The following is a 26,387-nucleotide window of genomic DNA, read 5'->3' as shown; positions in this document are numbered from 1 at the left end:
ATTTGCTATATTGGAACCTAACTCTGAGCTTCCAGATTGCCAGAGTTGGGAGTGAAGAAATAACCATTGGGTGTAGCTTTCAGAACCTTTCCAAAAATTGCCAGCAAGTTGTAAAATTTAATGAGACAGAAGGGGGAATATATTAAGTATATGGGACATAAAGAGTAGTTGCATTTAATTAATTTGATATAATGTTAATTAATATACCCTGATGTATTTCATCTCCAGATTACAGTGGCCAACGTTGATGATTTAAAAGACAAGTACGGTGCTAATCCATAAAATGTGGCATGACTGACTAAAAGGAAAAGTGATATCTGGGAATTGATGGGAGAGTTGAATAGGGTCAGAGTGTTACCATCTAATTTCTTTTATTATCTGAGTCCTTTTATGCAAGTCTGAGGAAAGAGGAAAATTGCTCATTTCTAACAACTGTTAAGTATCAACTGTTTGCTTGTACAAGTTCATTCCAAAGATCAAAATGATCAGAGGAAGGATCACCGTATGATTGCTTTCTTTCAATAATATTAAACCTTGAGAAAGATAAGTCATGCCAACATATTCTTATTTATATAGAGCTTTCTTGTTAAGGTGAAGAAGAGAGATTTTGCTGATGGTAACACTTGCTACACAATTAAGTAACTGAACAGGCATACCTACTTATGATTTTTCTCTATATACACAAATAATATTTAATATATAAACTATGCTTTCTATCATGCTTGGGCCATTCACATGAGTGCACAAGTACATTTAATACTAGTTTTTTGAAGCTGGAAACAAATGGCTTTTAAAATATTTTTTAACCCTACTTAGAGGCCAAGAAACTCAGTGGATAATTTTTCAAGAACAAGATGATCTTCTATAATTTCTCAAGGTTATAATTCTCTCACATGACAATAAAACTGCTAGTGGAAAAAGCTCGTGGGATATTTTCTTTCTTAAAAATTTCAGTTGGAATTTCATTATGAAAAGCCAGGAATGTCTCAGAGCATTGTAAACAGGAGGTTACAGAATCATAATCATACATCCCTTTGTTTTGTCATGACTAAATAAGTTAAAGAGAATCATACTCTTCTTCTGAGAATGTCTCTGAAATTCATTGTTGGAATAATGGAGCTAGCCGTTCCAGGGGAAGGAGGAATCACTGCTTAGTAGCGATCCCTTCTTCAGACTCCATGAGCTTAACTCAAAGCACTGGTGATGAGTGTAATTCTGGCCCTGGGCTCAAGTTGTTGCTACTCAATGCCAGGTCGGTGGTAAATAAAGCTCTCCTCATCCGGGATCTGATCCTGGATGAGGAGGCCGACCTGGCTTGTGTGACCGAAACCTGGCTGGGCCCGGAGGGAGGAGTTCCTCTCTCTGAAATTTGCCCAGCTGGGTTTCGGGTATGGCACCAACCTTGACCCCAGGGAAGGGGGGGAGGAGTGGCTATTATAGCCAGGGAGAGTCTTGGCCTGCGTAGGCTCATTGCTCCAGAGGTTGCGGGTTGCGAGTCCCTCCTGGTGAAGTTGGACTTAGGGGTTCAGGTGGGCTTGCTACTCACGTACCTGCCTCCCAGCTGCATGTCAACAGCCCTGCCTGTGCTGCTCGAGGAGGTGGCCGGGCTGGCGGTGGAGTTCCCCGGACTTATCGTCCTGGGGGACTTCAATCTGCCGTCGCTCGGCGGTTCCTCTGGACTGGCACAGGAGTTCATGACCACCATGACAGCCATGGACCTGACTCAAGTAGTTCAGGGTCCGACTCACGAGGGTGGGCACGCACCCGATATGATATTCCTCTCTGAGCAACTGAGTAATGATCTGAGATTAAGGGGCTTAGAAGTGCTGCCTTTGTCGTGGTCAGATCATTTCCTACTGCGGCTTAACTTCCTGGCTCCAATCCTTCCCCGCAGGGAGGCGGAACCAATTAGGAGGTTCCGCCCCAGACGCCTGATGGATCCAGAAGGCTTCCAGATGGCGCTTGGGGTTATTCCAGATACACTTGTCCACAGTTCGGCAGAGTCTCTTGCTGAGGCCTGGAACAAGGCTGCAGGGGAGGCTCTTGACCGGATTGCGCCGTTGCGACCTCTCCACGGCACTAGACCCCGTAGAGCTCCATGGTTCAACGAGGAGCTCCGGGTGTTGAAGCGCCAGAAGAGACGTCTGGAGAAGCGATGGAGGAAGAGTAAGTCCGAATCCGATCGAATACTTGTAAGAGCTCATATTAAGACTTACAAAGTGGCGCTCAAGGCGGCAAGATGCGCGTATCATGCCGCCTTGATTGCATCAGCGGAATCCCGCCTGGCCGCTCTGTTTAGGGTAACCCGCTCCCTTCTTAATCAGAGGGGAGTTGGGGAGCCCTTGCAGAGTAGTGCCGAGGATTTTAACACGTTTTTCGCTGATAAAATCGCCCGGATCCGAGCGGACCTCGACTCCAATTGTGAAACAGAGTCGACTGACAATGAGTCAGTCGAGGTGACTGGGGCTAAATGTCTTTGTCCATCTGTCTGGGAGGAGTTTGACTTGGTGACACCTGATGAAGTGGACAAGGCCATTGGAGCTGTGAGTTCCGCCACCTGTTTACTGGATCCGTGTCCCTCTTGGCTGGTTTCGGCCAGTCGAGGGGTGACACGGAGCTGGGTCCAGGAGATTGTCAACGCCTCCTTGGGGAGGGGGTCCTTTCCGCCATTTTATAAGGAGGCGGTTGTGCGCCCCCTCCTCAAGAAGCCTTCCCTGGACCCAGCCGTGCTTAATAGCTACCGTCCAGTCTCCAACCTTCTGTTCATGGGGAAGGTTGTCGAGAAGGTGGTGGCACTTCAACTCCAGCGGTCCTTGGATGAAGCCGATTATCTAGGTCCTCAGCAGTCTGGATTCAGGCTCGGCTACAGCACGGAAACTGCTTTGGTCGCGTTGATGGATGATCTCTGGCGGGCCCGGGACAGGGGCTTGTCCTCTGTCCTGGTGCTCCTTGACCTCTCAGCGGCTTTCGATACCATCGACCATGGTATCCTTCTGCGTCGGCTGGAGGGGTTGGGAGTGGGAGGCACTGTTCTTCAGTGGTTCTCCTCCTACCTCTCCGGTCGGTCACAGTCGGTGTTAGTGGGGGGTCAGAGGTCGACCCCGAGGTTTCTCCCTTGTGGGGTGCCTCAGGGGTCGGTCCTCTCCCCCCTGCTATTTAATATCTACATGAAACCGCTGGGTGAGATCATCCAAGGGCATGGGGTGAGGTATCATCAATATGCCGATGATACCCAGTTGTACATCTCCACCCCATGTCCAGTCAACGAAGCAGTGGAAGGGATGTGCCAGTGCCTGGAGGCTGTTGGGGCCTGGATGGGTGTCAACAAACTCAAACTCAACCCAGACAAGACAGAGTGGCTGTGGGTTTTGCCTCCCAAGGACAATTCTATCTGTCCGTCCATTACCCTGGGGGGGGAATTATTGACCCCCTCAGAGAGGGTCCGCAACTTGGGCGTCCTCCTCAATCCACAGCTCACATTAGAAAAACACCTTTCAGCTGTGGCGAGGGGGGCGTTTGCCCAGGTTCACCTGGTGCGCCAGTTGCGGCCCTATTTGGACCGGGAGTCATTGCTCACAGTCACTCATGCCCTCATCACCTCGAGGCTCGACTACTGTAACGCTCTCTACATGGGGCTACCTTTGAAAAGTGTTCGGAAACTTCAGATCGTGCAGAATGCAGCTGCGAGAGCAATTATGGGCTTCTCCAAGTATGCCCATATCACTCCAACACTCCGCAGTCTGCATTGGCTGCCGATCAGTTTCCGGTCACAATTCAAAGTGTTGGTTATGACCTATAAAGCCCTTCATGGCACCGGACCAGAATATCTTCGGGACCGCCTCCTGCCGCACGAATCCCAGCGACCGGTTAGGTCCCACAGAGTTGGCCTTCTCCGGGTCCCGTCGACTAAACAATGTCATCTGGCGGGACCCAGGGGAAGAACCTTCTCTGTGGGGGCCCCGACCCTCTGTAACCAGCTCCCCCCTGAGATTAGGATTGCCCCCACCCTCCCTGCCTTTCGTAAACTCCTTAAGACCCACCTTTGCCCTCAGGCATGGGGGAACTAAAACACCTCCCCCTTGCCCATGTTGTTTTGTTGATTGATTGACTGTGTGCCTGTTTTTTATATATACTGTTTTTTATGAGATTATTAATTTAAATTGGAACTGGATGGGTGGGCATTGGATTTGGTATTGTGTACTGTACTGTTTTTTTATTATTGTTGTGAGCCGCCTCGAGTTTGCGGAGAGGGGCGGCATATAAATCCAATAAACCTAAACCTAACCTAACCTAATCTCAGAAGTAAATGCTACGATATCAAGCTGAATGACAAAGAGTAGACAAAAATCTAGAATTTCTCTACGCACCCCAATTTTTCCCTTCCCATGTTTCCTTAAACAGATAGCAGACAGGTATCGTAATAAAACGCTGTCCCTATAAAGAGTCCATATTTTATTTATAAGAAACATAGAAGACTGACGGCAGAAAAAGACCTCATGGTCCATCTAGTCTGCCCTTATACTATTTCCTGTATTTTATCTTACAATGGATATATGTTTATCCCAGGCATGTTTAAATTCGGTTACTGTGGATTTACCAACCACGTCTTCTGGAAGTTTGTTCCAAGGATCTACTACTCTTTCAGTAAAATAATATTTTCTCATGTTGCCTTTGATCTTTCCCCCAACTAACTTCAGATTGTGTCCCCTTGTTCTTGTGTTCACTTTCCTATTAAAAACACTTCCCTCCTGAACCTTATTTAACCCTTGAACATATTTAAATGTTTCGATCATGTCCCCCCTTTTCCTTCTGTCTTCCAGACTATACAGATTGAGTTCATTAAGTCTTTCCTGATACGTTTTATACTTAAGACCTTCCACCATTCTTGTAGCCCGTCTTTGGACCCGTTCAATTTTGTCAATATCTTTTTGTAGGTGAGGTCTCCAGAACTGAACACAGTACTCCAAATGTGGTCTCACCAGCGCTCTATATAAGGGGATCACAATCTCCCTCTTCCTGCTTGTTATACCTCTAGCTATGCAGCCAAGCATCCTACTTGCTTTTCCTACTGCCCGACCACACTGCTCACCCATTTTGAGAAATCACTACCCCTAAATCCTTCTCTTCTGAAGTTTTTGCTAACACAGAACTGCCAATGCAAGACTATCAGAAGTTCATCTGTTTTCCTCATGCAGAAAAATTATTAATGAATGTTTCATGCAATGAAAACAGCATTATTTATTTCACTGGGGCAATTCCTCTGGCATTTTCTCTAGCTTGAAGGGCTCTTCTGAATCCTAAATGTGTCAGAGGAGTGATGAAAAAAGAAACAGTGATGCAACTTTTCTTTTTCTTTTAAGAAGCTAGGTCTGGATTACACAAAGTAAAGATAAAAATGTAAATTAAAGGAGGGTTGAAATTGACATTTGGACAAGGTATTGCTAAAAATCTGAGGAGTCCCATAACCCAGCAAAGAAACACTTCTGAGCCTCTTAAATATCAATTACTTTTTTATATTGCTATGGCTTCTGCCTGATACATTCAGAGATGGGACAAGAAAAAAAAAGGAGTGCCTATGTATCCATTATCATTACATCTTAATAGTGATACAAAGGATGTCACTCATCCTTTGAAGAAGCTATTTAAAGAGTTAAATTTAAAGATTTGCCATGCCATGTTACTTTTTAAAAAGTAACTTTAAAAAGTAAAAGTACTTTTTAAAAACATGCCATGTTACTTTTTAAAAAGAATTCAATATTACATAATTAATATTAAGATTTTAATTTTTTTAAATATCAGCATGATGCAGATAATGCACAAAATGCCTAATGAATGAATGAACATCTGCAATATTGATGTGGCCCTCGTATAAGTTGATCTCTATATCCGGCTATAATACTGTTCCTGATGTAAGGACAGAGTAAATTATCTTATGGAACATTGAACTGTCACATTTTATACATGCAGATTTGTAAAATTTAGAAATGAATAAGCAAATGAAAGGACATCAGCTCCACTTCAGAACCAAGACAAAATAATTCAGAATTCCCAAGGATAAAATTTGAGAGAAATTCTAAAGGAACTCTGGAATAAAACCCCTCACTAACATAAGATTAATAAATCTTATACCTCCTCATTACCTCCTAACATAATATCTGCCAAGTTCAAAACAAGTGCGTACGAGTACAAACATATGATATAGCACTTCTGCTTCAGAATTTGTTCTAATGTGGGATGTGGCTTTTAAAAAACAAATATGTGTACATTTTGTTATGGCTTCATTACTCTGCAATGATTAATGAAAGGCACAACATGATCCATTTCATGACAATGGAAATGTGAAATCGGCTTCAATTAATCTTTTACCATATAAGTACTAGTAAATGGGTTTCACAGTCTACTGGGGAGCTATCATTAATATTGACATAGGAATGAACTCATGTGCAGAGGAATGTCTTCTGTGAAAAGATATGAGGCTGTATACACACATCACATTTCCCCATGGTTAACTTACCTACGGCTTTTGGAAATAACCCAATTTTCTGAGTTTACTGTAGTGTAAACTAAACATTGCACAATAAATTATACCTAGGGGAATCTAGAAGACTAATTCATCTGGCAAGTACTACTTTTGCACTGGATCATAAAAAGATGGTATTTTCCACTTTATACAGTTCAAAGTAAACAGAAAGCATTAAGTTAGAAATAAAATAAATATTAATAGTAGGGGGGGGGATGTCCTGCAAAGGCTATTTGATTTCATACAATTCTAAATAAATAATAAATACAGTGATCCCTCTATTATCGCGAGGGTTCAGTTCCAAGACCCCTCGCAATAATCGATTTTTCGCGATGTAGGGTTGCGGAAGTAAAAACACCATCTGCGCATGAGCGCCCTTTTTTTCTATGGCCGCGCATGCGTAGATGGTGGAGTTTGCGTTCCCCGCCGCCCACGCAAAGGGGAAACCCCGATTTGGCTCCTCGCTGCTGCTGCGCTACTGAGCACATCAGCTGCTGGGCGGCCGAAGGAACCTTCCCTGGGTCTTCCCCCTCTTGCTGGTGGGCGGGCGAGTGGCGGGCATCAGCGAGGAGCCGGGGTTTCCCCTTTGCGTGGGGGGCTGGGAAGACCCAGGTTGGGGGTTCGGGGGGGTGCTGGGAAGCCCCCCAGGCCGGCTGCGAACTTTTAAAACAGCCGCGCCGCTTCCCAGGTGACTCCTGAAGCCAAAGGCAGAAGTTCGCCTTTGGCGTTTGGCTTCAGGACTCAGCTGGGAAGCGGCGCGGCTGTTTTAAAGGGTCGCAGCCGGCCTGGGGGGCTTCCCAGCACCCCCCGAACCCAGGTTGGGGGTTAGGGGGGTGCTGGGAAGCCCCCCAGGCCGGCTGCGACCTTTTAAAACAGCCGCGCCGCTTCCCAGCTGACTCCCGAAGCCAAACGCGGAAGTGGTGGTTTTTTTAATTAATATTTTTTTTAAAATAGCGATATAGCGTTTCGCGAAGAGCGAGATCGCGAAACTCGAGGGATCACTGTATTATAAATAAATAATATCATAATATATAACCAATATCTTGTAGGAATTAGCTAGATAATTAATTGCCCCAGTTATGCAGTAGTATTCTGGACTGTTAATAGAATGTAGCTACATAAACTTAATTATTACAGCTCCTTTGATTTCTCAGTCAAAATGTAATCTGAAATGATAACCCTCTCATAGTGAACATTTTACTGAGGTTAGCCAATATTGATATACTATTAAGGGGTAGCAACAAAGATGACTACTGCTTATTAAAATAAATTTAAATGATAAATGCATATACACCCTAATAATTTCGTTTCTTTAAGGGATTTGTTTATTTATAATTTGATTTATATGGCTGCCCATCTATGCAGTTAAACTCTGGATGGCGAACAAAATGAACATAAAGCAATCTATTAAAACTGAAAAAAGAAATGAACAGAATCCTCCATTAAAATCTTCATTCCCATGCAGTCACACCAGAATTTTAGTAATTAAGATTTCCACCCTGAAGCATAGAAGAAGAGCCAGATCTTCAGACTTCTGAAAGGCCAATAAAGCTGGGACTGTCCATTTCTTTTTGGGGAGATTATTGTATAGGTGTCATGACAGAGAAAACATGCTTCTTAGGACTCAACAGATGACACTGCTTTACTGAGAGAACTCAGACAAAATCCATCATCAGAGGTACTTAATTCTGTAACTAACTTTAGTTCTATGTAGGGCCTTATAGATAATAACTTACACTGTAATAGCACTTGGAAGCCATGCCATTCACATACCAGAATTATATATGGTTGTGTCCTGCTGTGCTCAAAAAGCACATGGGCATTGCATTCTGGCCAAACTAAAGTTCCCAAATGTTTGTCAAGGACCATTCCCCATACAGTGTGTTGCAATAGGAGAGGCAAAGGATGAGCAACCATGAACAGTGCCTGTTGAACTAAGAATAGATACTACTGGTAGACAAGATGCATTTGTGTGAAAGCCATCATGGTCAGCTGCCACTTTCTCCTCAAGTAGGATTCACATTGCAAAGCAACTTTATTATCTCATTCACTTGAGCCAAAACCATTTCTTCCTATTGAAGTATTTTTAGCCTTCAATCCATTACCACATTTGGATGGCCTGGGACAGACATATTCCACTAAAATATACTGATACATAACTCCATGCCAACAAATTATTCAACCAGCAGTTTCATATAGATATTAAATAGAAGGGGATAAAGAATAAAATTATGAATTTTCTGCAACAGAGATCTGAATCTTTCCTTTCCTTTCAACACTGACTGGAAACAGTCTCAAAGGAAGGAGGAAAAACACTGAAGAATTGTGTTTCCCAGCTCCAATTGTCCCAGTTGGGCTACAAGGTACTATCATTGATATAAAAAGCTACCAAGAGATGAAGGATAGAAAGCATTAATATATTTCCCTGTCCTGGGACTCTCAAATTATAAAATACTGTTGTTTCTTTGCTTTGCAATACCCTTATCATATAGCTTTGAATTTGAATGGCCCATAAAAATAGATTCAAAGGTATATATGCAGTAAAATAATTCCAAATTACCTTGCTGCTTTTTAAATGACAGAGGAGATCCTAAAACACTAGTCTGGACTTTGAAATGAAGACAAAACGTTTGGGATAATCCATGTCCTTTATCTAGATACATATCACATAAATAACCTGATATGCCAATATAATGATTCAAAGTAGAAGGAGCTTGTAATTTGCTTATATATTGAAGAAAACTAATGAAGCAATTTAAACCATTAGAGTGGGACATTAATGCTCAGCATCACAGAAGGTAGAACCAAAATGACCTCTTCATAACATTTTAACAGACTAAGAGATTTAAATTAAAGTAAGTGTTCAGCATATTGAAGGCTTATCTTGCTTGTTGTTTCTGTTTTAAAATGTTGACTTAATAAAATAAGAAGGGCCTTGGATCAGATGTCATCTAGATTAGCAATCTGTTTTCATAACCAACCCACCAACTGTATAGAGCATCCCACAAATCTTCTACATCTACACCTTTAGAGGCAGTTACATTGCTATCAAGGCTTAGCAGCCATAGATCCCCATTACCTCCATAAATTGGTGGATTCCACAATTTATTTATACACTGTATTTTCAAAAGCATTCCTTTGTCTTCATTTTTTCCAAAATTCATTTGCACTATATTGATCTTTAATTATTTAATTTCTGGAAATACAGCTTTTTGGGGTCTACTTTATGCCCACCATGTTTAATTTTATATACCTTAATCATACCCCAATTCATTTGCCTCTTTACTAGACTAAAAAGTCCCAAATATCTCAATATTTTCTTACAGGAAAACTGTTCTGATTATCTTATAGGAAAACTAAGAACTGATTATCCCAGTTGTTCTCCTCTTGAAACCTCTCAAATTCCCTGAAATCATTTTTTTAGGTGTGCTGACTAGTGATGGGTGAACCCAATGGTGTTCGGGTTTGGCAAGTTCGGACAAACTTTATGCAAAATTCGGCTGAACCCAAAGCGAACCCGAACCCGGAATCCCACCAAGAGATTCCAGGGGCAGAGCTTTGACATCACGTATACCAGCAGATTGCTAAGGATGCCAAGGTGATCACTTCCTGGATTCCATGGAATCCAGGAAGTGATCACCTTGTCATCCTTAGCAACCTGCCGGTGACGTCAAGGCTCCAAACGCTGAACGCGACCCCGAACTTTGCCCGAAGTTTCAAAAAATGTCGGGTTCGTGTTCGGCATACCGAACACCGCAAAATTCGGCACGGACCTGAATTGTGCAGGTTCGGTTCGCCCATTACTAGTGCTGACCAGAACTGCACATGGCATTTGAGGTTCATCATTGATTGATATAAGAGCATTATGATGTTGAAAAATTCTCTTTCCTCATTAATCACTGCTAGCTCTGATTCCATTAACTTATATGAGGAGTTTTTGGTGCAATATATGTCACTTTACCCTTGCTCACACTGAATGACATCTGGCATTTTGGCATATATGCTGCTAATGTGGATTTCTTCAGAGCTCTTCAAAGTCCTTTATTATTTTTACTACTCCAAACAATTTACTATCCTCAGTAAAGTTGGTGATTTCACTAGTCATGTCCAATTCCAGGCCACATATAAAGTATCTTAAAAAAACTTGGGACAGAACCTTGGGTAACTCCAAAAGTTACATTCTTCCATTGTGAAAAGCATCAAGGGGAAAAAGATAAAATTTAAAGTATTGAATGTGAGTTCTGACCTGTCATTGTGTTGAGCTGTCTTTTGAGTGACAGAAGCATTTATCTGAAATGCTTACCTTCCACAAAGAAAGCAATTCAAATGCTCTTTCTAAAGTCATGACAAGCTGTATCAGTGATAATCCCTGTTCCCTTCCTTGGCCAGCTTCTCATAAACACAACTGAAGCATTTAGGAAAAGTAACTTTTATCACATTAGTGTCAATCCTTTACAGATCATAGGCTTATGGAAATGTAAAATTCTGAAGAATTTCACCTGCCAGTTATCATACACAGTGTATATATAACTATGTTTTGGTCATTACAGAAATGACAAGGTGAAGAAAGAATTCCCAGATGACTGTCAGAAGAGAATGCAACCAGTGGGTGCTGAGATAAATGTCATACAAAAATGCTTATGTTAACTGTTTTCGTACATGTGTTGTATTTTGTTGATCAACAGTTAAAACTAGAATTAAGTTCTAATGGGTTCTAACTTATCTCACTGTCAGTTTGCTTCCTTCCCTGCCGCATATCCACGCATGCGCTTCATGCGCACATGCTAGCGTACCCACAGTGCTGAAAAATCCAATGCCCCCCCCAAAAGCCAAAAAACAAGCTGGTAATGCATGTAGTGTCAGAAACTCAGCTTCTGTGCATGCACAGAAGAAATAAATAAATAAAAATCCTCTAATAAAACCTTCCAAACAAATTCAAAAAAGATGGCGTTGCCCACAGACCAGAACCAACCGAATTGGTTCCGTGATGTCATCATGACATCACTAGAAGATTACTACCGGTTTGGGAAACTGGTCCGAACTGGGAGCAACCCATCTCTGAATGTAGTATATTAAAAAGTTTTTTAAGCAATAAGGAACAGACACCTTAGCACCTAATAAGCACTGGATTTTCAGACTATAATTACATAGCATCTGAAATAAATCTTTAAATTCTGTTCAAATCTCTACTTTGATTTCACCTTCAGATAGTGAACACCACCTCAGTGTTTAACCATCTTAAAGCATTGAAATAAATCTAGATCAGCCATCTAGATCTGTTTCTATCGATTTAAAGGAATGTAGTGAGATAACAAGTAAAATTTCTTGGACTAAAGGAAGAGTAACCACAAAATAACTAAATAAATGAAAAAAGAATAAGTATTCACAGAAAAATCCAGATCATATTTAAATCCTTAAAAAGATGTGATATAATTCCTGCTGAACATCTTAAATTTACATCATTGGGACACACCGAAGATAGTGTTACAAAGATTATTGTATTCCTATGGGCAATACCAGGTTCACATAGTTACAAAGGCAGCAAATTCAAGTCTGTATGCTAAAACCATCTAGGTAACTGTCAGTAGGAAACCTTGTGATTTAATGGTAAGGAGTCTGCATAATCATATTTTCCAAATGCGAAGCTTCTAAAATTATTGTAGTTATGCAGTGTTCTGTCCATTCATTTCAAAGATTTGACTTGAGAAATTTATCTGCACTTTTAAAACATATAAAAATGCTATAACAGCAATTCATGTGGAATTAAAGTCTTAAAATGCAAGGAGAATCAATGTTTTATTTATTGTCTATATTTGACAGATTCAACATGTAAATGATGACAATTCACAAAATAGTTGATACATATTTATCCAAATGATTCTATTTGTATCACTTCTTTTAACAACTCTATTACTTTATGTATGAGATTGCAGTGGAAATCAAATATATGCTTTAATATATGATATGAAGCATTCAGAAGATTGCATATAATCCCTAGATACTTATTTTGCACATGTGAAAGTTTCAAAATAATATTCAACAATACTGTGAAAGACATAAAAACTAGAACAGAAACCTGAAACCTAGCTTTCAGTATAGCACAGTGAATGTGAAACTTATAGGAAGTATAAAGCAAAATCTAAAACTGTAACCATATAAATTTAAGCCACTGTAAAACTAGACACTGCCTGGATAAGGACTAATTCACAACACTATTACTTTTTACAATTTCTATTTAATTTCTACATTATTAGAAAAGCAGGATACAAGACTTAAGCATTATAGGTCACCTGTAACCTGAGCAAAGGCAGTGGGACCATTTTTTTTAAAGTTCAGTCAGGTCCAATTCTCAGAGACTGTTTGGACAAATTCCTGCAGTTGTCTTGGCAAGTGTTTTTTTCATTAGTGATTTGCCATTTCCTCCTTCCTAGGGCTGAAAGAAACTAACTGGTCCAAGGTTACACAGCTGGCTTTATGCCTAAAGCGGAACATGGACTCACAGTCTTCCAGTTTTTAGCCTGATGCTTTAGCCACTACTCCATTTAGATTATGTTAAATCACATTTAGGCTCCATGGAAAGCAGTGGACAGTGTAGACTAAGCATTAATGAATGTAATGTTTGCATGTATTTTAATATTTTAATTGTTGTATCTTTAATGTATTTTTTAGCTGTTATGAACATTTTGTAAATGAAAAGATTACGCTATTAGGATTGAGATTCAACTTAATATTGTCATTCCTACCACCCCCCACCCCCAGTTTTCTATTTCCTATTCTACTAAGTTGAGTGAGTCATTTCAAGAAACCTAAACTGCAAATAATACCTTCCATCCCTGGATTGGCTTCTGAAATTCTAATGCTTTCTGCAGCTAGGCCTTGTACTTGAATAACTGTATATTTTTTTAATAAATAAATCAAAAATAGGGATTGGAAAACAGGTAATGATGGGCTTCACATTTTATGCCCTTGAGTTAGACAATCTATGTGCTGGAAAGACTTTGTGATTTTTTTTAAAGAGAACTGAGAGATTGAATCTATGGTTATATTACACCAAATGATATTCATACATTCTGTCCTTCCTCTCCCTAGACTGTGAATAGGAGACAAAAGTTAATATTATCCTATTAATACGGCAATATTAATCCATTCATTACAGTAATATTAACCTAATGTTATAAACATACTAAGGCTGAACCAGAAAGATAATCACATTTCAGGAAGCAAAAGAATTAATTTAAGGAGCAAGAAAAAGGAAAAAAAAGGAACATAATGTTCTTGCCTTTTATTAATTGAGAAAATCATAAGACTTCTATGAATTCTCTTTTGAGAGAAAATAATACATATAAAATATGATAGCAATTCCCTGTTAAGGCAAAAGATGTTCTAAAACAGGATTATAGCTCTTAGAGATATAAATATTTGGAAATAAAGAAACGAACTTAAACAAACACATGTGCGATTCATTTTCATCTCGCATTTGGCTCTTTTTAAAAAACAAAAAACAAACATTTGATAAGGGAAGCCAGCAAAAAAGAAATCAAATATACTGTGCCTGCATAATTTAAAGATTAGCAGAGTCCAAAATAATTGAACTCAAAAGCTAGGATTTGTTTTAAAACTGTGAAAATCAAAATTTAGCAAAGTAATAGTGTAATAAGCATTGAAGGTGAACTCTCAAACTGATTCATACATGGCACGCGATATCATGTATGTGAATTCTATGAAAAGCTAATCTGAACAATGTGGGGAAAACATTTAGTTAATTTTGTTTTAAATTATGCAACTTCCTTAGATTTAATGACCTCTATTAAAATCTTCAGTTCTGGCCTTATTAATAGATGCAGGCATTTCTTGGAGATGCTGAAGAATTGTATGACCGATCACTCTTTTTACCCCAAACAATAAGACCAATGCAACAATATTTAATCAAGGTGCTGGCATGAACCACAGTTCTAATTTTATCCCTTCAGAAGCAGATGGCTGCAGATATTTTTAAGGATTTTACTTTCCTCACTGCTTCTATCTTGATTACAACTGTGAATATGCAAGTATTCTAACTTATCTCCTTTGGACACTTTCCCACAATCTGTAGTCTTAATGAAAGGATGCCCAAATAATAGCAAATTATACAAAAACAAAAAAAAAGGAACTAAAGCTATTGAATATTTCCAAATGATGATCTCCTAATGCACAGTATTGATTTTCAGGAATGTGAAGGACAATAACAAGAGTCTTGCCTTTATTCATTTCTTTTGAACGTATTCTGGCAGAGCTAACAGTCAAAGACTAGTGGGGGGAATTGAAGTGGGAAGAGTATGGATTATAGCTGCACACACAACCAAATTTCTTGTGTTCCTCTATTTTTCTCCCTGTTAAATATGTGGCTGGGAATATTAATAGTGTGGGAATTAGTTTAAAAATAGTGAAGTAATACAAACAAAAATCAAGAAAAATGTTTTATAAACAAAGAAACAAAATCCTGCTGCTCTGCTGTGCATGCTTAAGGAAATTGTTATATCCAACTAGGTACTTACAAGTAATAGGAGTAGGAATATGCATTTCTTCTAAATATGCAGTCAGATGAAGGAAATGTCCAATAGTGGGGAAGAAGGAAAAAAGCATAATTAGACTTCATATCAAGGATTTTAAGTCTGAACTGTACATAGTATTGCAGAGCTGACTCTACCACCAAATTTGCTTTCATCTCCTATAGTTATTTAATACTGGTCTAAGGTCTAGTTGCTACTTTCCTCAAACAGGAATGTTTGCACTTGACAAGTACAACTGCTACTAATGTTTTGTATAGTCCTGGGCAAGTCAGTTCACGATGCTTTGAGTTCCTAACCAAACAATAATAATACCGACCAATTGTTTTAAGCCTGTTTAGGCATGAAGAAGAACACAAGTTTAGAGGTAACTGGGGTCAAAATTTAAGAATGAAAAATTCATAAGCAAGCTTTTATAGGATTGAAGAAGGGTTTATTTTGTGAAACAATGGTTGCATTCCATACATCCATTTTTTCCATCTAACCTCTAGTTGCTAGTTTACAGAATATCAGTAAATATTTTAAATATTAAATATTTTAATTTGACACTCTTGGAATGTCACAAAAAAGCCAAATTAACTACAGAGAAGTCAATCACATTTAACCATATGACATTATTTGAAGCTAAATAAATGGAAGATAAATGTTTCTTAGATCAGGGATGTCAAACTTGCCATGCCCAGACCGGATTGGCTGGCCACGCCCACTCCCAGTTTAGCGAAAGGGGGAAAGTTGTGATACATCACATAACAACCTGATACTGTGAGTTTGACACCCATGTCTTAGATGAGGAAAGAAAGTGGTGGTGTTTGGGACAGTACAGTGACTAAAAGCAGAAAGAAAACAACCACACAGTGAGAATAGACTTACTACATTAATAAACAATTTGCAAGGCGTCCCAAAAATAATCAAGAGAAGGAGCAATGTGGAAACAGCAAGATGAAGTAATGAATTATTTGGCTAAGCTCTACTAAATACAAGTTGATAATTTATTTCATATATATTCTAATAATGGAATTGGTTTTGCGTATGAAAATGTAACAAATAAACTCTGTACTTCATAACTCATAATTATGTATTCTAGATATAAATGCCACCTCTATAAAGCAAGCTGATGTGGAATAATTTGGTGGGAAGAGTATTGTCTTGGCAAAGATTCAAACATTGTCAAATACATTTGTAACTAGTAATGCACACATACATATTTAATCCGAATGCTTGTAAATCTAGGATTCTTGATTAAAACTGAATTGCTGTACATTATGAACATACATGCAAACACATCTTGTATAATTGCACAGAATATCTCACTGATACATCAGCTCCTTTGAGCATTAAAATATCCATTTGATGTTCTCTCAAACTACTTATGAGTCATACAAAGCAGCTATATAACATAGGTTTTGTAAAACCTCTAGAAAGCACATACACATTTAAATTAGTAATTTGGTGTCATTCCAGGAAATAATCTGGAAGACATGATTTGTATCCCTGTTCTTCTCTGTAGTGATTTTTTTTTAGATGTACATGAATAAAGATTGCAGAAAAGCACGGATGGCCAGTTTAGCGGCTATCCGAAATTGTGCCGGGGCTCGGAAGACATGGCATAGCGCGTTGCGCCATTTCCACCTTGGTGATCTCACGAGAAATCACAAGATCACCATTGCTTGTTGCGCACCTCCAGGCACAGTGTTTCTGCTGCCTGGGGCAGGCCAGGCAAGCCCAATATATAGGGCTGTGCCGAGGCAATCCTCCTTTTGCCCCAGCCAACGACGAAGTGGATACCCACCTGCCCTTCCTATCTTACAGTGTGCTCTGATAGAGTCATCCTCGGAGGCCGAATAGGAATTTTTGGCAGTCTCAGCGCCTTAGTTGTGACCATTTTTTCGCCTATTCCACACTGGGGAGCGAGGATGGATGGTTAGGTGTATAGCACATTTTCTTACAATCCGATAATTGCTTTCCCTTTAGTCACTGGATTCGGCAGGTTAGGGGTGGAAATGGGCAGCGGTATCAGCTGGTGTTCTTCTTTAGGGCATCTCTTGACAGATGATGGGCTGCCTCTCACCGGGAGCTATAGGTACACATGTCCTTGGTGATTGGAGAGGAGGTGCCCTTGGGACTCACCTAACCCAATAACCTGAAAGAGATTGGACAATGAGATCCTACCACATGCTTTAAGAGCGTGGCCAGGAACCAGGTGAATGTAGCTACCTTCATCTTGTTCAGCTATGTTCATGAGCTATGCCCATGGTTGCCCAGGAAGGTTATTTGTGAATTATTTCCACCCCAAATTTTCTGCAGGTCTGCCTCTGCAGGTCCTGGTTATTTGATTAATAATCAGTTAAAATTCTTTTAACATTAATAAAGTGACCAAATTTTAAATCCAGCTCTTGGTGTCTGTGTCTTATTCCGCATCTGTCACAATAAGGCTGCATAAGCACTTTGGAACCACACACATGTTCATAGTCAATGCACACAGTGCATACTAAATTATCTGCTTTAGAAATAATAACTTTCAAATACTCTAGCATTCAATTTCTTCCCCTGCTGATGATATATCATGTTCTTCCCACTTAGTCATTAACCTCCTGAAGTTCATCCATTCATATTGGAATGTGTTACACCTCAAAGTCACCTTGTAAAACAAGGAACAAGTTGTTCTCTTTTGACAAATGTGTCACATACTATTACAGACAACAGACAAAAGCTAAAACTGTACAGTGAGCAATGCTTAATCATTTAACAGATTTAAAATATTACTACAGTTTCAAGAGGTATGATCATTGGTAGTTCTTGACTATCAGAAAATGTCAAGGAAAACATATTTGTAACTAACCAACCACTGCTCTAAAGACAAAGCTTAATATATTTTTTTCAGTTAAACAAAGGGTGGGATTATCTTAGCAAATTAATTAGGCTCTGCTGTCTATTCTTCCTAAATTCCAATTTAACTAAGACAATTTGTAAAATTAAGTAACAAGGAGGAAAATGTAGGCACAATTTTTGGTTCCTTTGCATCCTTTCTATTTTCTGTGTTATCAGTATGCACGTGTCCAGTGTTACAAACACTGGAAATAATCATTTTAATTATGTTTTAAGATATACAGTTCATTACTGCAAATGCCACAAGGAAAGGACTTCTGTAATAACTATTAGAGTTTGCCAATTTCCTACTAAGAATACATAGGGCCCAGAAAAAATAGCAACGTATATGTTTGGAATGAATTATATCATTTTCTCCAACTCCAACAAAGAGAAGCATACAAATGAGAACATAGCACAAAGGAAATACTTAACTTCTGAAAACAATATTCTTTGCCCTAGATGACAAAATAAATTACTTACATATTATGTCTTTTCAAAGCTTTTATAAAAGGGTTGCCCAGAAAGGAATGCACCACATTTTTTTTCTTCAACAATTATTTATTGACTTTGTTTCAGATTGGTCTAACACCTGGCAACTTCCAATATCAACCAACAATGCCGCTGGCGACTTACCAGCCGGCGAGGGTTGCGGCGTGGGCCGGGGAAGGAGGCCGCCATGTTGGGGCGGAGCCTGCGGCCCCCACGTCATCCCCAGGGGCCGCAGCGTGGCGTTTGGGTGCGCTGGTCACCCACTGTACCGGGCAGGAGGGAGGTAGCCCTGCAAAAGGGGCTGCCTCGTGGCACAGTGCCTCCTGCCCGCTGGCGCGGGACACCCGCCCGCCCTCCCTCTGTTACAGGGTGCATATGATGGGTCGCCCTCGGTGGGACCGAGTAGGAATTTTCTGCAGTCACAGTGAATTGGCCGAACTGTGGCTGTTTTTTCGCCTGCTCCACTCTGTGCGTGGGAGTGTGGTTAGGGGGTGGTATCACCAACTAGTGTCCCCCAACCCCTCAAGGTCACTGGGGGGGGGACGGCCGATAGGGGGCGGAAATGGGCGTAAGCAGCAACTGTGTGATCTCCTTTAGGGGCGCCTCTACTGAGGTGAGGGGCGATCTCCTTCTCGGATTACAGGGCTCGACCGGCTTGGGTTCGGGGGTCGCTCCTGTGGCTCGCTGCCTTGGGCGTATCAGAGACCAGTGGCGAGCCATCCCACACGCCGTGGGGGCGTGGAATTGGGCAGGGGGCAGGTGTAATTTTACCTGACCCTGCACCCAGGCAACGAGCTTTCGCCCTAGAGTTGCTCAGTTGAGTTTGTTGGAAAGTTAACTCCGCCCCCATTTGATTTATGCACCCCTGCAGGTCACGTGGTTTAATTGGTTAAATAGTTAATTTGAGTTTGGTTTAATAAAAGTGACCCTATTTATACCCACACCTTTGTGTCCGACTGTTACTCCGCCTGCGCCGCAAATGCTCTACCCTCCACATCGGCAAAAAGAATCCAAACTTCGCATATGAACTGAATAAACAAATTCTCGCAGCCAACCCACACTCAGTAAAAGACCTTGGAATACTAATATCAAACGACCTAAGTGCTAAAGCCCACTGCAACAATATCGCCAAAAAGGCTTCCAGAGTTGTTAATCTGATCCTACGTAGCTTCTGCTCTGGCAATCTCACACTACTGACTAGAGCCTACAAAACCTATGCCAGACCCATTCTCGAATACAGCTCATCTGTCTGAAACCCATACCACATCTCAGACATCAACACCCTCGAAAATGTCCAAAGATATTTCACCAGAAGAGCCCTTCACTCCTCCACTTGAAACAGAATACCCTACGAAAATAGACTATCTATCCTGGGTCTTGAAAGCTTAGAACTGCGGCACCTAAAACACGATTTAAGTATTGCCCACAAGATCATATGCTGCAACGTCCTTCCGGTCAACGACTACTTCAGCTTCAACCGCAACAACACAAGAGCACACAACAGATTCAAACTTAATATTAACCGCTCCAAACTTGACTGTAAAAAATATGACTTTAACAATCGAGTTGTCGAAGCGTGGAACTCATTACCGGACTCAATAGTGTCAACCCCTAACCCCCAACATTTCTCCCTTAGACTCTCCATGATTGACCTCTCCAAGTTCCTAAGAGGCCAGTAAAGGGCGTATATAAGTGCACTGATGTGCCTATCGTCCCCTGTCCAATTGTCTTTCCTTATCTCATATGTCATATATATATTCTCTCCTTATCTATCTATCTATTTCTCTCTCTCTCTCTCTCTCTATATATATATATATATATATATATATATATATATATATATATATATATATGTGTGTGTGTGTGTGTGTGTGTGTGAATGATGAGGCAGCAGCCATCTCGATCACCGGAACATAGAAACTTTAATAAAACCACTTAGCTTTCGTTAGCGTGCTGCTAACTTCGTCAGAGTATTAAAATGCCATGGGAGACAATCACCTTTATAAAGCATTATTCAGTCTGCTCATTGCCCGCGTCATAGGGCCACACCCTTCCCTCCCCTCTGCGGCAAGCCTAATTGTGGGCTTGCTCATGCTGGCTAAAGGGGGATCTACCGCTTTTACTCATGTCTGTTGCCTCTTTCCCTCCCCAAGGGAGGAGGTGGAGTTACGAGGCAATACTTCGGAGGTGTTTGGTATTACTTTCCCCCCCCCCATTATCGTTGTTACTTTCTATAGTGGTACATGTCTGCTCTTGCAATTTTTTTGCCCATGCCCTCGTCTTAGGTCTGCACTGTTCTAATCCCCCCTTGTCCCCTGTGTTGGAACTGCATTGTGCCCCTCCCCCTCTACCTCCATGTTGCTCCAGTATGTTCCCTTGCTTCCCGTTGGGGGTTGCTCTACCCTCATTTGGCTGGTTTCTGTGCCCGGCCTGGGGAATTCTGTTAGGGGCTTTATCCAATCTTAATGACCTATCCCCTTTAAGTCGTTGCTGGTGCCTTAAAGCCTGGTATGCCGATGGCATATCAATATGTCTATTTAAAGAATTTTCATTGGAGAACCAGGCTTCCTTTAGGAGGCGACCTCCCTTGGTTTCATCTCGCGCCAGAATCTCAGTTCCCTGGAAATCGAAGCCATGATCCTGCTCCTCCATGTGTATCCAAATCTGGGAACGCTGTTCATGACGTCGGACCGCCAATTTGTGTTCGTGTATACGAGTTCTCAATCTTTTTGCCGTTTCTCCCACATAGTGGTGTGCACAATTATTGCAGTTTATATGGTAAATTACCGAGGAGGACTCCTCCTTCACTAAGGTTTCCTTCGGGCGCATTACTGATTTTCTCAAAGTTTGATCTGGCTTATGCGCTACTTTGACCCCGTGGGGTGCCAGTATGCGTGCGGCTGTTTCGGATACCCCTTGTATGTATGGGAGTACCCTCCACGCTGATGTTTCATTTGCGCTTTCAGTAGGTTGCCGGAGTCTGGGTGTGACGCACCGTTGGATAAAATCTCTCGAGTAGCCATGACGTATACAAGTTTGATAAAGATACGCTCGTTCTTTTTGTTTGGCTGCCCGTGTGCTACAGTGAGTTTTTATCCTATTAAATAATGTCCGTATACAACTGACATTATGTGCGTTGGGGTGATTGCTTTCGTTGTGTAACATGCGGTCCGTGTTGGTGGTCTTCCGGTATACCTCCGTGTCGATGCTTCCATCTGGGTTCCGGTTAATCTGTACACTGTAAACTGGCCTGAGTTCGGGTTTTGCCCTGTGTAATGTTTTGTGATTTCGCCGAAACGTCGCATAGACATGCAAAACATTACACAGGGCAAAACCCGAACTCAGAACAATCTACATATATATATATATATATATATATATATATATATATATATATATATATATATATATATGTAGATTGTTCTGAGTTCGGGTTTTGCCCTGTGTAATGTTTTGCATGTCTATGCGACGTTTCGGTGAAATCACATTCACCATCATCAGGCTGGAGTTCCAATCTTTGTGTTTTTGCAAATGAATATTAGCAACTGACATTTCTTCTTAGCATGTAGTACACCCCAAAATACAGTTTACTATGGAAACAGAAATCAATGATCAACTTCCCTTTCTAGATGTACTGGTCTATAAAAAACCCAATGGCAGCCTAGGACATACTATCTACCAAAAGAAAACCCATACCAACCGTTATCTAAATGCACACTCACACCACCACCCCGCACAAATCACCTCAGTGGCCAAAACTCTCATCACCAGAACCAAACGCTTAGCTGACCATGAGCACTTAAAAACTGAATTGAACAAACTCAAAGATGTACTAATTTCTAATGGATTCAAAGAGAAAACAATAACAAACCTAATCAATAAAGAGACACCCCCCAAAAAACAAGATCAAGAACAGGACAATGGCACCACCATCCTTCCTTACATCAAAGGCACCACGGATAAAATTAGTAAAATTCTACAAAAACATAACATCAAAACCTCATTTTGCACTAACCAAAAAATATCTAATATCCTAAGGAGCCCCAAAGATAAAATCCAATTAGAATACCAAGGTATCTATGAAATCCCTTGCAAAACATGTGCAGCCACATACATTGGACAAACTAACCGAAGAGTGAGCCAGCGCATGGCAGAACATATGAATGCAGTCAAGAAACAGGAGAAGACCTCCTCCCTTGTCCAGCACATTAAAAGAACAGGGCACGAAATTGACTTTGAAAAAACTAAATTACTCCACAAAACAGAGAATTTATATAAAAGAATCTCTCTAGAAGCTATAGAAATTGAAAAGAGGTCCTTTTGTTTAAATAAAAGGGATGATACCTCGCGCCTGCCAGAGATTTGGAAACCAGCCTTAAACAAAATAAACACTTCATTATAATCAATATGTCAATCCTTTAATTATCATGATTTTAGAATTTTATATTTGGAAATCAGACTTAAACAAAACACTTCATAATCTTCATGCCATTCCTTCTATAACCATGATTACACCAACCAATCAGATCACGGAAGCATAGTCACCCAATCTATTTGCTACATTCAAAGCAAATCTCCACCCCCACACTACATGCTAAGAAGAAATGTCAGTTGCTAATATTCATTTGCAAAAACACAAAGATTGGAACTCCAGCCTGATGATGGTGAATGTGATTTCACCGAAACGTCGCATAGACATGCAAAACATTACACAGGGCAAAACCCGAACTCAGAACAATCTACATACATATACCCGTGAAAATTTACGAAAACATATATATATATATATATATATATATATATATATATATATATATATATATATACACACACACATACACAGAAACCAATGTTCTCTCAATAGGATTCAATTTTGCAATAGCCCCCAAACGCATTCCAACTGAAAACATTATATGTGAAATTGAAGCTACCCTGAATAAAATCAACCCAGATCAAGCCAACAAAATCAGACTGGAAGTCACAAATATTCTCTGCTCCAGCAAACCACCTAGAAGCAACATACAAAAGGAAGAACGAGATGCACTTATCAATTTGAAGAAAGACAACGATATAATCATCCTCCCAGCAGATAAAGGAAATGCCACAGTAGTGATGAACACAGCAGACTACCAAGAAAAACTCTCCATCCTACTACAAAACCCTGCCTACAAACTTCTAAACACAGATCCTACCACCTACCTAGAAAAAACCACCAAATCCAAAATAAAGGCCTCTCCCATCAGTGAAGAAATCCAGCGAAGAATCATCCCCAGGGAAAAATCTTCCATATGTCCAAAACTCTATGGCCTTCCAAAAATACACAAAGAAGGAATACCTCTCAGGCCAATAGTTAGTTCCATAGGCTCCCCTCTACAAAATCTTGCCAAATTTTTAGCCAAATATCTCCAACCCTATACAGAGACTATCACCTCATATGTACAAAATTCATTCCACTTTATACAAATAATTAAGAAACAAAACCTACAACCTGGTGACCTACTTGTAAGTTTTGATGTCGTGTCCCTTTTCACACAAATACCTATTAAAGAAGCCTTAACAGCTATCCAAAACAAACACAAGCCCCCCCAAATATATCCTAGATCTAACCAACCACTGTCTGACTAATACATACTTCATCTATAATGAACAAAGATATAAACAGATAGAGGGAGCCCCCATGGGATCACCCCTCTCACCTGTCATCGCCAACCTCTATATGGAATATTTCGAAAATAATGCATTAGAGCAATCTAAACACAAACCTAAACTTTGGCTGAGATATGTTGATGATACTTTTGTAATTTGGCCACATGGAAGGGAAAAACTAGACAATTTCCTCACACATCTCAACAGCCTACACCCCAAAATACAATTTACTATGGAAACAGAAGTCAGTGATCAACTTCCCTTTCTAGATGTACTAATCTATAAAAAACCCAATGACACCCTAGGACACACCATCTACCAAAAGAAAACCCATACCAACCGTTATCTAAATGCACACTCCCACCACCACCCCGCACAAATCACCTCAGTAGCCAAAACTCTCATCACCAGAACCAAACGCCTAGCTGACCAGGAGCACTTAAAAACTGAATTGAACAAACTCAAAGATGTATTAATTTCTAATGGATTCGAAAGGAAAACAATCACAAACCTAATAAAAAAAAGTGACACCCCCCAAAAATCAAGATCAAGAACAGGACAATGGTACCACCCTTCTCCCTTACATCAAAGGCACCACAGACAAAATTAGTAAAATCCTGCACAAACATAATATTAAAACTTCATTTGTCACTAACCAAAAAATATCAAACATCCTAAGGAACCCAAAAGATAAAATCTGACTAGAACACCAAGGAATGTATGAAATCCCTTGCAAAACATGTGCAGCCACATACATTGGACAAACCAATCGAAGAGTGAGCCAACGCATTGCAGAACATGAGAATGCAGTTTAAAAAGAAGAAAAGACTTCCTCCCTTGTCCAGCACATTAAAAAAACAGGGCACAAAATTGACTTTGAAAAAACTAAATTACTTTCCAAAACAGAAAATTTATACAGAAGAATTACCAGAGAAGCTATAGAGATTGAGAAATGCCCCCTATGCATAAATAAAAGGGATGATACGTCCCGCCTACCAGAGATTTGGAAACCAGCCTTAAACAAAAAAAATATCAGAATAATGACCATATCAATCTTCCAAGTAAGTGTGATTCCACCAACCAATCAAATCACTAAAACATAGTCACCCAATCTATTTGCTACATTCAAACCAAATCTCCACCCCCAACACTATATATAAGGAAGAAATGGCAGTTACAAACATTCCATATTTACAGCAACACGAAGCTTAAAACTTCAGCCTGATGATGGTGAATGTGATTTCACCGAAACGTCGCACAGACACTCAAAATATTACACGGGGCAAAACCCGAACTCAGAACAATCTACATACATACATACATATATATCCTTATCTCTTATATCATATATACTCTCTCCCTCCCATCTACTTCTCTTCTTTTTAATTTCTATCGTCATATATATTACTTAATGTCTATTCTCTTCCATATGTATTGTATATTGGACAAAGAATAAATAAAAATAAATAAATAAATAAAACAATGAAACTTACACACATGAAAGAATGATGTTTCCTCTACATTCCCTATTTTTCCACGTAATCTCTGTCCCGTTCTATGGCCTTCCTCCAGTATGCCCTGTCGGTACCACTCCTTGTTCTGGCTGCAAACCTTGGAGCTCTGCCGAACCGTCTTCTAATGGCCTCACCCTTTGTAACTAACCATACTTCTGTCAACTGCAGATTCTCCATAAACTGTACACAAACGTTTGTGACTGTTCCCCAAAGTTTCTTTCTCGCAGTGAGAAATTCAATGACGACACGCTGCTTGTAACATACATCACTTACAGATGCCATTTCAAAACACTGCTGCAACTACGCTATTTGTCTGAAGAAATGCAACATTTAAACATGCACTCCTGACAATTCAAATAATGTATATCTAAAGTTTCGCATTACTGTAGGCTGAGAAAAAATTGGTACATTACTTTCTGGGCAACCCTCATACATACAGAGTGGACGGACAGAGGGGATTGTCCTTGAGAGGCAATAACCAACAGCCACCATGACTTGCCGGATGTGAGTCTGAGCCTATTAACGCCCACCCAAACCCACACAGCCTCCAGACACCAGCACATTACTTCCACTGTTTCACTGAGTTGACACGGGATGGAGATGTAAAGCTGAGTATCATCAGCATATATGGAATTAATAGTTTGAATATTTATGTTTCAATTACTTATGCGTGAAATGTAATTTGGTAGCAATTTCAAGCACATTTGGTACATCCTTGCCTACCATGTTTTATTCATTCTGATTGATTATAGATTACATCCTACTGATTAGTTCCATTTGATTGGGACTAACTTAGATCCAATA

At 40.2% G+C, this 26,387-nt stretch overlaps 1 protein-coding gene across 2 annotated transcripts in view; it reads right to left on the bottom strand.

Moving 5' to 3' along the window:
- The window catches only part of PTPRT (protein tyrosine phosphatase receptor type T), a 678,043-nt gene that overhangs the window by 103,028 nt on the left and 548,628 nt on the right, over window positions 1-26,387 (bottom strand). Inside the window, exon 16 of one of the 2 annotated variants that reach the window (XM_070744761.1) lies at window positions 15,055-15,084. In XM_070744761.1, the coding sequence (XP_070600862.1) occupies window positions 15,055-15,084 (30 nt within the window). The remainder of the gene's footprint in view (window positions 1-15,054; window positions 15,085-26,387) is intronic. The other variant, XM_070744762.1, reaches the window with a different exon arrangement.

The sequence above is a fragment of the Erythrolamprus reginae genome, chromosome 3 (genome assembly GCF_031021105.1).
Source record: "Erythrolamprus reginae isolate rEryReg1 chromosome 3, rEryReg1.hap1, whole genome shotgun sequence".
Classification (NCBI taxonomy): domain Eukaryota; kingdom Metazoa; phylum Chordata; class Lepidosauria; order Squamata; family Dipsadidae; genus Erythrolamprus; species Erythrolamprus reginae.
Note: the sequence above shows the minus strand (reverse complement) of the source record. Positions and strands in the feature narration are given on the sequence as shown.